Source organism: Triturus cristatus, chromosome 5_1 (assembly GCF_964204655.1).
Source record: "Triturus cristatus chromosome 5_1, aTriCri1.1, whole genome shotgun sequence".
Lineage (NCBI taxonomy): Eukaryota > Metazoa > Chordata > Amphibia > Caudata > Salamandridae > Triturus > Triturus cristatus.
The window spans coordinates 103,597,977-103,611,320 of record NC_140587.1 but is presented as its reverse complement, the minus strand read 5'-3'; the positions used below and the strand labels follow the sequence as shown (position 1 = coordinate 103,611,320).

At 45.2% G+C, this 13,344-nt stretch overlaps 1 protein-coding gene across 1 annotated transcript in view; it reads left to right on the top strand.

The window, feature by feature from the left end:
• The window catches only part of WDR97 (WD repeat domain 97), a 619,749-nt gene that overhangs the window by 447,950 nt on the left and 158,455 nt on the right, over positions 1 to 13,344 (top strand). Inside the window, exons 21-24 of the mRNA XM_085604522.1 lie at positions 698 to 819; positions 2,574 to 2,739; positions 5,210 to 5,293; positions 6,975 to 7,229. Of these exons, the coding sequence (XP_085460648.1) occupies positions 698 to 819; positions 2,574 to 2,739; positions 5,210 to 5,293; positions 6,975 to 7,229 (627 nt within the window). The remainder of the gene's footprint in view (positions 1 to 697; positions 820 to 2,573; positions 2,740 to 5,209; positions 5,294 to 6,974; positions 7,230 to 13,344) is intronic.

Here is a 13,344-nt window from a genome sequence, read left to right as displayed (position 1 = left end):
AGCAGATAAACACGATCTCATCCACCTGCTTTCTCACCCAGCGCTTGCTCACAAATATCTTCAAATGGCTCACCATCGACTTCACACGCACCATCGCCCAGAACCTCATCACCAGCCACCTGGACTACGGCAACTCCCTCTATGTGGGAATCATCACGCAACTACTAAACATGCTCCAGACAATCCAGAGCGCAGCAGCCAGGCTCACCTTCAACCTCCGAGTTGAACCCACACCTCTCCTCACCTCAAAGGGCTACACTGGCTCCCCATCAGCAAACAGTCCCAGCTCAAACTGCTCACACATGCCTACAAAGCCCTCCACAACAAGCGTCCAGCCTACTGCAACCACAGGGTGAACTTCCACCACACCGCCCAGGTATTTTGCTCCTCATCCCTCTTCCTGGCCCACACACCTTGCATCCACACCTGGACACCCTCATGGGTGACAAACAGCGTTTTACAAATCAGTTTGTGACATCATTCACAGGATGGCCCCTTTAAGGTGAAAGAAGTAAGTGGAATCTGTGGTCAGAAATGTATGAAAATCCGTAGTTGAGGGTTTGGGATTCTTTTTTACTCAAAATTAAGCTTTTAGTGCACTTCACTAACACTTGTGTTCACAAAAGTTTAGTAAATCAGTTCCAATGTTATGTTTCTAACGGTATAATTCTGCTACCGCATTGTTGCCTTCTTTCAGGTGCAGGATCAGAGGGATTTCATCTTGGCCACTCTGAGAGCTCTCAAGATTTTAGACTGCAATAGTAAGGAGCTGGCGCTTGAGCTGATGACCTACTTCCAACAAGCAACCCTCAAACTAAGGTGAGCGAGCCCTACCTAAGTTCACTCTTCAGGTTATCGAATGAGGTTTCACATTCCGACTGGTCAAGGGCACTTTTTCATTGCACAACAGTGGAACCTCTGTAGTTTCATTTGACGGGATATCTATTTTCTGGCAATCTCCATGGTTTAGGGTGAGTAACGCTATGTATATTGTTTAACTTAACTTAGAACCTTATGTACTAAAGGACTGGTCGCACATTCGCATCATTTCTATATCGCATTGCAAAATCTGAAGTCGCAGGGGCTCACAGAACGACCTGAATAAGGAATATCGATTAAGCAGGTCGCTTATTGCGACCATTAGATTGGCTGCAAATACAAGGAACAGTATACCACTATCCCTGCATTTGCATTCCCAAATCAGTCGGACTCAGTGCTGCTTTAAAAAATAAACTCCACATCTCGAGGAACAGGCAGTAGTCCCACACCGCTGCCTGCTCCTACTCTGGTTGCTCGACACAATTTAAACAAGCATTGGCATAGCCAATAGGTCTCGCCTTTGGGACCTTATAAGTGTTTAGTCATGCAACAGTTGCATAACTAAAAAATACTTATAAGGTCCCAAAAGCGAGACCTATTGGCTATGCAAAGCGGCCGTGCGGCCGTGAAATTGATCGCGATCAAACATCAAAGCAGCCGTGCGGCCGCGAAAGTGAAAGTAATCGTGGTAAAGCGCGGCGCGCGCGCCCGCGCACATGCACTGTAGCTCTAGGCTGGCCTGGTAGCACTTTTTGGAGCCCTCTCAATAAGTCTCGCCAGACCAGCGCATGCGCTGGGTCAGGCGAGACCTAAAAAAGGGAAGGTCTCCAACTGGGCACAATCCCCTTTGTAAATAAGTTAACATCTACTGTGAGGAGTCAGTAACTCTACATCATTTGAGACCACAATCCTGGCCCCAAATTTTTGGATACATATCCTATGAAATCGCAATTAGGAGTGGACTCCCCTTTCACCTCCCTTTCTAATTGCCTTTCAATATGGGTCCGGCCAAATTCCATTTGGTGAGTTGGAAATGCATTAAATGGGTTTACATGTAATAAGGGTTATAAACCCTGTGATTTTGAGAATTTCGGGGTTTGCAACATCAAAATGGCCTTGTACATCTCGTTTTAAGTTCTGAATATGGCAGTCTCTTGAAGAAGACTTAATTGACGCACATGGAGCATGTGATTTAAGACATTTTACTGCATTTATACTAAGAATGAACGCCCTCTGGTGAGTTTTGTGTTTTAAACTCAGCAGGGCTTGGATTATCCTCTCCTAGATAATTGTCAACTTTCAAGGGAGGATTGCTGTGAAAATCCTTATTTCAAGATGCAGGAATCGCTACCCACTGTAAATATTAAATTTGGTCCTATCATTAGGTCAACAGATTAGTCCCAGCGCATCGCAAGGATACATTATTTTAGTAGTTCCTGCTCCAGCCTCAAGATCTAGCAGTAGGCAGTAAAGTGAGTGGATGGTAGATAGCACATGCTTCAATTTCACTCACTCAGGGATAAGGAGTTGAACGTTTGATACCACCCCACAAAAATTAAGTACTTTACTTTGCTCGCTGCCACCAAACCATTCTCCTCTTTGCTGGTAGATTCTCAGTTGCCGTTTGATACAAAGTTGCTGCTTGGCTCTTGCCTTCTAGTTGATAATCCTGAGTTGCTAGTTTACGCCTTTGCTTTTTTGATACTCAAACATTTGTAAAATCAGACCGATGAGACCATCTCTCTTGCCACCAGGACACCTCTGATGGCTTTGTTTGAAGAGCTGGGCCTGCAGGATCGCCAAGGGCACTTCTACAAAGAAATGGACTCCTGGGAAACCTGGAAAGACACCGACGGCAGCAAGCCGTCGCTGAAGGATTTCTGCAATCGATGGCTGGATGAGTGGATGGAGAAGCTTCAGGTATTGCTTGGACCCCTCATTTCCTGTACCCTGTTTTGTTGAGAGATCATGAGTTTGCAGTTGGGTCTCAAGAACAACTATGGTTTGTTGGTGCAGTGCTGAGCAGAAGGCCAGGGATTGCCCAGTGCACCAGCCAGACTGTTTAAAGTGCAATTTAGGATAAAGAATCACAAATGCCACAAGGCACCAAGCTGTGCAGGGTGTGGTGCAGAATACTCCCGTCTGTTCACCAACCTTTTAACATTTCTTAAGAGTGGGAGAGAGATGGAAGTTATTTTACATTTTGCAAAACAGCATTGTGGAGTGCATTATATTCCCTGCCAACACATGCCTAGTCACAGCATGTAGGAAGCCTGGCGCTGCTATTTGCTTTACTTCAGGTAACCACACCATCTATGTAGTTAGTGGGTGTGTGTGTCGACCATCAGATAGTCTCCCTCCACTACTACCTCCAAAAATGAGAGCTGTGGAGCTAAATGAGCGGAGATAGGATTCATCCACCTCTCTTCTGAGATTCACTCCTGTGTTCTATAGTTTGACCACAAGAGTTCCTGTAATGCATGACGTTCTAAGATCACAATTCCATCAACGTGTCGCAGGGCGGTGATGCATGAGAGGGGCCAAAAGAGAAAGAAGGGAAAACACCAGTATCCACAGCATACAGTACTACCATGTACAGCTGTGAGAATCCTAAGACTGGTGTTGTGTTGTGAAACCTTTCATGTTGTGAAAGCATGATAGAGAAGGCTGGAGATGGACTCGATGAACTAGGTTTTGGGTTATTCTAGACATTCTATAAAGTAAACAGGTTAAGATACACATTGGCAACCAAGAGCAGAACTAAAGCCAAGTGCAAAAATCAGTCACGAAGAACAGCTACAGCTGGACATTCTATCCCAGCTTTCAATAGACACTACATTCTGTTTCAGCATTCCACGCACACTAGAGCTGAACATTCTATCCCTGCATTCCATGCACACTCGAGCTGGACATTCTATCCCAATATTCCATCCACACTAGTGCTGGATATTCTATCCCAGCATTCCATGCACACTAGATTTGGACATTTTACCCGAGCATTCCATGCACACCAGAGCTAGACATTCTATCCCAGCATTCCATCAACACTAGAACTGGACATTCTATCCCAGAATTCTATGCACACTAGATGTGGGCCCTGTACCCCAGCATTCCATACACACTAGAACTGGACATTCTATCCCAGCATTCCATCCACACTAAAGCGGGAAATTCTGTCCCTGAATTCTATGTGCACTAGAGTTGAACATTTTACCCCAGCATTCCATGCACACTAGAGCTGGACATTCTACCCCAGCATTCCATGCACACTAGAGCTGGACATTCTATCCCAGCATTCCATCCACACTAGAGCGGGAAATTCTGTCCTTGAATTCTATGTGCACTAGAGATGAACATTTTACCCCAGCATTCCATGCACACTAGAGCTGGACATTCTATCCCAGCATTCCATCAACACTAGAGCTGGACATTCTATCCCAGAAAACTATGCACACTAGATTTGGGCATTGTACCCCAGCATTCCATGCACACTAGAGCTGGACATTCTATCCCAGCATTCCATCCACACTAGAGCGGGAAATTCTGTCCCTGAATTCTATGTGCACTAGAGTTGAACATTTTACCCCAGCATTCCATGCACACTAGAGCTGGACATTCTATCCCAGCATTCTATCCACACTAGAGCTGGACATTCTATCCCAGCATTTCATTCACACTAGAGATGGACATTCTACCCCAGCATTCCATGCACACTAGAGCTGGAAATTCCATCCCAGCATTCAATACCCACTACATTCTGTTCCAGCAATCCAGGCACACTAGAATGAGAGAGGCTCAGAATCACGTAAGGTCCAACACTCTTTATTATGGAGCACCATCATAGGGTGCTTCTGTTCCGAACCAGACTACATGACGGTTTAGGCCAATGAGCGAGTCATAAAAATGTAATAAATGCATAAACCTAAAGCTGACATGTCCCATATTTACATAAGCAAGATCAACTGTTAACATTTATAGAATGTGAATAAGAAGTATGTCCTAAGAAAGCTATGGGAGCCCCTGAGGTCCATGAGGTTTGAGTCTCTGCAGGCACAGTGCACATGAAGCAGGACCTTTGTGGCGGACAGATGTGACCGCTCTTCTCTGCCCCTCTTGGTAACACCATGATTATGGATCGGACACAGATATCTGGGTTATGCCCCAATCACTTTGTCTTGGGTATGGAATGCCAATGGAGACGAGTAGGAGTTGTGGTTAATGCAAGCTGGGGCATTATTAACATGCTGACTACTTAGCTAAAACAAAAGTCTTCTGAGCATTATGTGTAAAATTAATAAATTAATATCTTATCATCTTCAAAACTGCATAATTTGAGAAGATCCTCAAAAGGCTGTTATTTAAGCTGATCTATAAACTTTGTGCCGCGCAGGGTCACGTTGCTAAGATCTTGCAGGCCCTGCCTCAAAAACCGAAGCGTGCTCGAGCTGGCCGCCGACTACTGCCACGTAAGAAGGTAAGGCAAACTTGAGCTCCTTTTTGCTTTTTTTAAATAAACCATTTCAACGGCCTTTCATTAAGCATTGAAGCAATCAAAACCAGCACAGTGCATCACAGTGAGGTATTCCAAACAAGCATACAAGCGCAAAGTGAGTGTGGCTCATCCGTATACAGTGAACAGCTGGAATAGTTTTCAGCATGGTATTCATACAAAAGGGAACTTCCTAAGCAAGAGTGCCTCAAGACTCCATCCACATTCTCCATACCTTGCTGTATTTATGTGGACATCTTTGGGCCTCACAGACCTGTTTTTCCAGTACTCTACATCCATCCTTCTATGATTTCAATTTAGTAAGGCTCTGAGATTCCGCCTCCCTCGACTGTTGGGCAGTACCCCACACCTGAGTCTCAGAGTCTGTCGGAGAGGATACTGCCTGCTCTGAGACTACAGGCGGGTATGTAGGTGATTGCAACCAGATATTCTAGGCCCTTGGTATGAAATGAGGAAAGGTCAAAATTGTTCTGATTCAGCCATTTGTTGCGCGGTCAGGGCTTGGTTTTCTACCTTCGTAGGCGCCATGCACTATCCCCTAACAATGAGGTACGTTGCTGTTGGTAGATGGATCCCTGCTTGCAACACCATTAACCGATGCCTTGCTCTAAAGCCGGCTCTAATTATGAGTGATTGTGGACATGTTTTTATTTCCTGCTGCCAATGGAAAGCAGACTGGCATGACTGAAGGAACATGACTCCTGGGCTGGTCTCCCACAGAATCCTGTGCTCTCGCCATGTAAGTCTATGGGATGCAAAATAATGTCATTTTATTGACTGCATGTTTTCATTGATGTTTGTGATTAAAATTGGTACTCCTTCGCGATATGCATGTATATCCCATGTGCATCTTATAGAAACTGTATTTTATTTGTAGTTCAGATATTTCATAGTGTTTTCTGTATAAAGAGTATTTTTTGATCATCTAAATTGAGAAGGCATACAGGCCATTCGAGAAAGAGTTGAAGAACCACCATACAATAGGAAATAGTGGCCCATAGGAATTGAAGTCCAGTTATCTGGCCTGCTGGCATTACTCACTGCACAGAGCGATAGCAGTTCTCAGTCTTAAGATTATTGCAAAGTTTGTTTTTTGAAAGGTTCCTAGTGGTAGATAACTAATCTGCTTTATAATGGCTGACCTGAGGGCATTCCACACAAGGGGGCAGCTTCTGCATGTTACCTGGGCCAAAACCTAGGGTGCATAACTTTCAACTTGAGGTTCTGATTGCAGGCCAGAAGAGTACTTCTCAGGGATGCTGAATTTAATGGTCTTTGCTCCAGTTAAGAGCCAGCCTTGCAGGCAGATTCAGCACCGAGGAGCTTCCTGGAATGCCTTTGTAGATCATGTTGCGATGGGCAATAAGCAATTGAAAAGTTGTGTAATAAACGCACTCGCCAAATGTCAACACATTGAGGTAGACCCACTCCTCTGGAGTGACGGTCGTTTTGCTTCACCCCACACCCATCATAGTATGCAGTATTAAATGTAAACAGCTCATTTCCAATCTCAAAATGCTGCATTATATTTGATTCAAAGGATCACAATTTCACTCATCTATTATCCCACCTCTCTGTGGGATGTTTTGCACTGATGGGCATGAAAGAAATATTTGTATCTCATTGTTTTTGTTTTCTCCTTCAGGGTCGTGTGTCCAAGGTGCAGACTCAGGGTACACCTCCAACGGGAACCGTCAGCCAGTTTCCGGACAGTCACAAGGTCCAGCCTCAGGATACATTTCTAACGGAGACCATCAGCCAGTTTCCGGACAGTCACAAGGTCCAGCCCCAGGGTATGCTTTTAACGGAGACCATCAGCCAGTTTCCGGACAGTCACAAGGTCCAGCCTCAGGGTACGCCTCCAACGGGGACCATCATCCAGTTTCCGGACAGTCACAAGGTAAGGCACAGTTTGTTCTTCTCAGGATCCTGATGCAGCCAAGGAGCCGGTGATCCCACTGTCAGGTGGTAACTAATAGCACTATCAATACACCTCTACTCTTACAGCTGCTAACATCAGCGGCGAGGAAGGCACACGGGCTAATGTGATATCATTTGTGCAGAAAAGGATCATTAATGCCTCATGGCAGCATTTTTTCTACATGATGCACCCTACTGAAAAAACAGGATCATTAATGCAGGAAGGGATCATTAGTGCTATATGGCAGCATTAATGCTAGATTGCCAGCGCTAGTGCACAAAGTATCACTAGAACTAAACTGGATCATTAATGCTAGAAGGGTTCATTATTGCTATATGGCAGAATTAATGCTAGATCACCAGCACTAGTGTAAAAAGTACTAAAGAGGGCCATTAATGCTAAAAGGGATCATTAGTGCTGTAGGAAGCTGGTTCTTTATAGGATATATCAAAATGAGATATATTGTGTTAAGAGTCCACGGGTTCCCTTACAAGTGGACAGGGGCTTGCTCATTGGTACTAAACAGGATCATTAATGCCATATGCAGCATTAATGCTAGATCACCAGCACTAGTGCAAAAAGTATCATTAGTACTAAACAGCATAATTGATACTAGAACAGATCATTGGTGCCCCACGGCAGCATTCAATCGATCAGTCAATCAGTTAGCATTTGTAAAGCGCAACTATGTCACCCCTAGGGGTATCTGGACACTGATGCTAGATGCATTAATGCTAGATCACCAGCACTAGTGCAAAAAGTATAATTAGTACTAAACAGAATCAATAATGCCAAGATGGTTCATTAGTGCAAAACAGCAGCATTAATGCTAGATCATCAGCGTTGGTGCTAGATCGCCAGCACTAGTCCAAAAAGTATGATTAGTAATAAACTGGATCATTAATGCTAGAAGGCATATTAGTGCTATATGGCAGCCTTGAACCTCGGTCACCAGCGCTAGTGCAAAAAAGTATATTTAGTACTAAACAGGATCATTAATGCTAAGATGATTCATTAGTGCTATACGGCAGCATTAATGCTAGATCATCAGCGCTAGTGCACAAAGTATCATTAGTACTAAACAGAATCATTATTGCCAAGATGGTTCATTAGTGCTAAACAGCAGCTTTAATGCTAGATCACCAGCGTTGGTGCAAAAAGTATCATTAGTACTAAACAGGATCATTAATGCTAAAAGGGATCATTAGTGCTATAAGCAGCATTAATGCTAGATCACCAGCACTAGTGCAAGAAGTATAATTTGTACTATACAGGATCATTAAAGCTAAAAGGTATCATTCATTAGGGCTGTATGGCAACAGGAATACTAGATCACAAGCACTAGTCCAAAAAAGTATGATTAGTAATAAACTGGATCATTAATGCTAGAAGGGATAATTAGTGCTATACGGCAGCCTTAATCCTCGGGCACCAGCGCTAGTGCAAAATAGTATCATTAGTACTAAACAGGATCATTAATGCTAAAAGGGATCATTAGTGCTATATGACAGTATTAATGCTAGATCACCAGCGCTAGTGCACAAAGTATCTTTAGTACTAAACACAATCACTAATGCTAAGATGGTTCATTAGTGCTATGCGGCAGCATTAATGCTAGATCATCAGCGCTAGTGCACAAAGTACTAAACATGATCATTAATGCTAAAAGGGATCATTACTGCTGTAGGAAGCTTATTGTTTATATGCTGTATCAAAATGAGTGTTAAAAGTCCAGGGGTTCACTTATAAGTGGACAGGGGCTTGCTCTACTCTTCTAGGAGGTAGTGTGGTTGAGCAGCCTTAGGCTTATCCGCGGGGAGGGTTAAACATTTACAAATACACACAATAGTCAATAAATGATACACACTATTTAATAAGGAGATCCACGCCCCTTTATAAAAATAACATTTATCTTTATATATATTTAGGCACCAGAATCAATACGATCAGGTGAGTATGTTTTGCAAGAGAAATTCTTTTATATTTAAAAGTCAATACTTAGTGCAGTTTTTGAAGACTGCAATGTTACCCTATGGGAGGAAAACATATGCGGCATTCCAGTTCTTTTCAGCGACTTACGGGACCAGACTCTTGGATTAAAGGTGAGTAAAGAGCAAGTGGGCTACTGACCCTTGGGGTTACTACGCCCCCTATTTGCATTGATAACTGAAGCTAATGGCCTTCACTACGCAGAGCGCATTGCCATTTCTAAGAACAATGCTAAAGAAATCTTTAGCATCGTTCAAAGTTTCCTTTCCCCTAGAGCAGAGGCTATTACTCATCCCGCCTCGTCTGTCTGGTGGGAAGAACTCTCTAGTTTTATCATCGACAAGATTCGAGTTCTCCAAACTAATTTTGACATCGGCAATAGGCTTTCAGTTTTGAACTCGCCCCTAGATTGCTGTCCTTTGCCGCAGAGACAATTAATCCAGTTGTAAATCAGCTTATTAATCACTCTCTTACCACAGCTATGGTGCCTGTTACATGGGAACAGGCCACAATTGTCCTATAGCTGAAAAAGTCTACACTTGAACCTACCATCTCTTCCTGTTACCGCCCTATCTCCCTCCTTTCTTCTGTGGCAAACTTTTGTTAAAAATTGGTTAACAGGCAACTGTCAGAGTATTGTGAACGCAAAAAGAACAATTGATGGGCAGAATGCAGAACAATGTCATACATTTACCCCAGTACAGAGATCTGGGTCTAAATCCATCGCTTTTTTGCTCACCATGCCATTCCAGTTTGGACCCAGCCATATGCAAATCAGTCTTGACCCTGCGCCCAATGGGAACAGTCCAGCCCGAACTGCCAGGCCAGGTCCTTCCTGGACTGGAAACAAGCATCCTAGGACCGGTTTCGAGCTTTCACCCTTCACCAGCTAGCTTGAATCAAGTGGCATGGAGAGCACGGGACCCACGTCTGGGCATACCCGTCCCACTCGGGGTGACAAATGCAAAATGAACAATTGTTTTGTTTTGCATATGTCGCCCTAAGTGAGAAGGGCATGCCCAGATGTGGGTCCTGTGCTCACTACACCACTGGATTCAAGCTAGCCTGTCTGATGACGGGTGATGCCCTGAAACCGGTCCCAGGTTGCTTGTTTCGGATCCAGGGAGGACTTTGCTTGGCAGTTCGGGCTGGACTGTTCCCACAAGGAACAGGGTCAAGACTGATTTGCTGGGTCCCAACTGGGGTGGTGTGGTGAGCAAAAGAATGATGGATTTAACCCAGATCCTTGTGACTGAGGTTGAATGCTTGCATTGTCCAGCATTCCGTCCATCAATTATTTATTTTGCATATGTCGCCCTAAGTGGGAAGGGTATGCTCAGACGTGGATCCCGTGCTCTCCATGCCACTGGATTCAAGCTAGCCTGGTTGATGAAGGGAGATGCCCTGACACCGGTCCCAGGATGCTTGTTTCCGGTCCAGGGAGGACCTGGCTAGGCAGTTCGGGCTGGACATTTCCCACAATAAACAGGGTCAAGACTGATTTGCATATGGCTGGGTCCAAACTGGGGTGGTGTGGTGAGCAAAAGAATGATGGATTTAACCCGGATCCTTGTGACTGGGGGTGAATGTTTGCATTGTCCAGTATTCCGTCCATCAATTGTTTATTTTGCATAGAGAGTATGTTGAACGGCATGGCCTGCTTCTCCCGACACAATCTGGCTTTAGAGCCACTTACTGTACTGAGACCACTCCTGTGGGAGTTTTGGAATCCATCCGGGAAACTTTGGACTCAGGTGGTCGGGCAGCCCTGATCTTGTTGGATCTGCCTGCGGCGTTCGACACTGTGCCACACTCGCTGCTCCTGGACCGTCTCCCAGATATTGGTGTTTCAGGGTGCGCTTTGAGATGGCTGAATTCCTGTCTTGAGGGCAGAACGCAACAGATTTGGATTCCCCCTTTTTCTTCCTCTCCCCAGACTGTGGCCATGGGAGTGGCACAAGGTTCCACTTTGAGCCCTCTTCTCTTTAACATCTATGTCACTCCCTGATATAGTTGGCTGAGGAGCTTGGCGCTAAGATCATCGCTTATGCTGATGATACCCAGCTCCTCTTCACATGGAAGAAAAACGATTCTGACACTACACTTGCTAAATCCTGTCTGTTAGCGGTCTTTCAAAGGCTGTTCACTGCTCAGTTGAAATGTAACGAGGAAAAAACTGAGATCCTCCTTTTTGGGAATTTCCTTCCTCAGTTTCAGAAATCGTTCTGGACAGATTACTCACTTTTGCCGCCCTCGGAAGGCCTTCCCACAGAAAACCTGGGAATCTGGTTTGACAAGAAGGTAAACTTCTCTACTCAGATCAAGAAGCTCACTGGTCAATGTTTTGGCATTCTGAAATCCTTAAAAAAGTTTCTCCCTCTTCTCCCTAGGCCAGCTAGGGAAACTGTTATCCGTGCACTGGTATCCTCGGGCCTCGATTACGCCAATGTCTTATATCTAGGTTTGCCTGGCTACCGTTTGAACAAACTACAGGTGGTTCAAAATGCCGCGACCAGACTTAATGTCCATATAAAGACCAGCGTGAGCCAACACTTGCGTGAACTTCACTGGCTGCCTATTTTGGAAAGGATTAAGTTTAAATACCTGGTCCTGGCACATACTGCTCTCCATGGACATGGCCCTGCTTATCTGAGAAAGCGCTTCAGGTTCTATGTTCCTACCAGGCAGCTGCGCTCTGTGACGCAGCTTCTCGCCCATATCCTGACATTTCGCCTTAAGAGAATGGGATGGAGCTCTCTTGCTCTCAGGGCATCTTTGGCCTGGAACCTTCTACCCCTGGATCTTCGCAGCATTCAGGATTCCAAGATTTTTAGGAAAAGGCTCAAGACATTTCTTTTCCTCTAGCTGTCCCCTCTTGCCTTTTCTTCCTCCAGGCTCATGCCGGGACACTCTTCGAGTAGCCGTGTGTATTACAAATCCCAAATACAAATACTTCCTGTGGGGATTGGGCATAACCCTGTCCCAGAATGCCTACGTTTGCCATCACCAAGATGGCCAACTCTAAAAAGTTGTGACCCCTTCAGGTAAGGCCACCTTAGGGGTGGTACTGGCCTAGGGGTAGACACCTTTTGCCCGTCCATGTGCCAAAGGGCTCTGGACAAAGGGGGTCAGCTTCCTCTCCTGTGAGGGGAGCCAGACTTGCATTTCAAACGTGGCATCTTCTTTGAAGCTCGCCTCTTAGAATGCTAATCAGTAGGTCAACCTTTCAACAAGACCATTTGTTTGTGGGTGGTATGGGGTAGTGAACTTAAAGGTCACTCCACATTCTGCCCATATGTTTTGGGTAACCAGACATGAAGTTTGTACCTCTGCAGGAGCAGTAGTAGTCCTTAGGGGCATTGCTTCAGGGTACCTAGTAGCATGATCCACTACTACCAGTATGGATCTGTTCCCTGATGCAGTTGGAGGGTCCAGGGGACCAGCAATGTCAATACCTACCCTTTCAAAGGGTACCCCAACCACTGGAAGTGGAATTAAGGGGACCTTTGCATGGACACCTGTCTTACCGCTAGCTTGATAGATGGCATAGGAATTACAAACCTCCTTCACCTTCTGGGACATCCCTGGCCAATAGAAGTGGAATGTACTCCAGGCTTTGGCCTGGCCAAGATGCCCAGCTAGGGGGATGTCACAAGCCAATGAGAGTACACTCGAGGCTCTACCACTGCCCTAGTGACATCAGGTTTGTGGTCTCTGACCTCAGTGTAAAGGAGTTCCTTCTCCCAAAAGGTTCTGTGGGAGCCACTGACATCTCCTGTTTCCTGATCAGCAGCTTGCTGTCTCAGACTCTCAAGAGTGGGGCAGGTCCTGGCACAGGTCTTCCATAGAGGGTCATAGGAGCTCTGGCGTGTAAGGTCCAATTTCCTGGGCTCAGTTCCCTCTGGGGCTGACAGGTCTTTTCCCTGATGAGAGGGGACCTGAGCTGAGGTCTGTTCAGAAGCTGGCTTCCCAGACTTTTTGCCTTATCTCTTGTGAGGGTTGGGCAATTTTTCTAGGCTCCAACTCTTCTTTTTCACCCTGAGCTTTACATTGTGCTTTTGATTTTACACACACCCATTCAGGTATACTCAGCATACCTGCATGG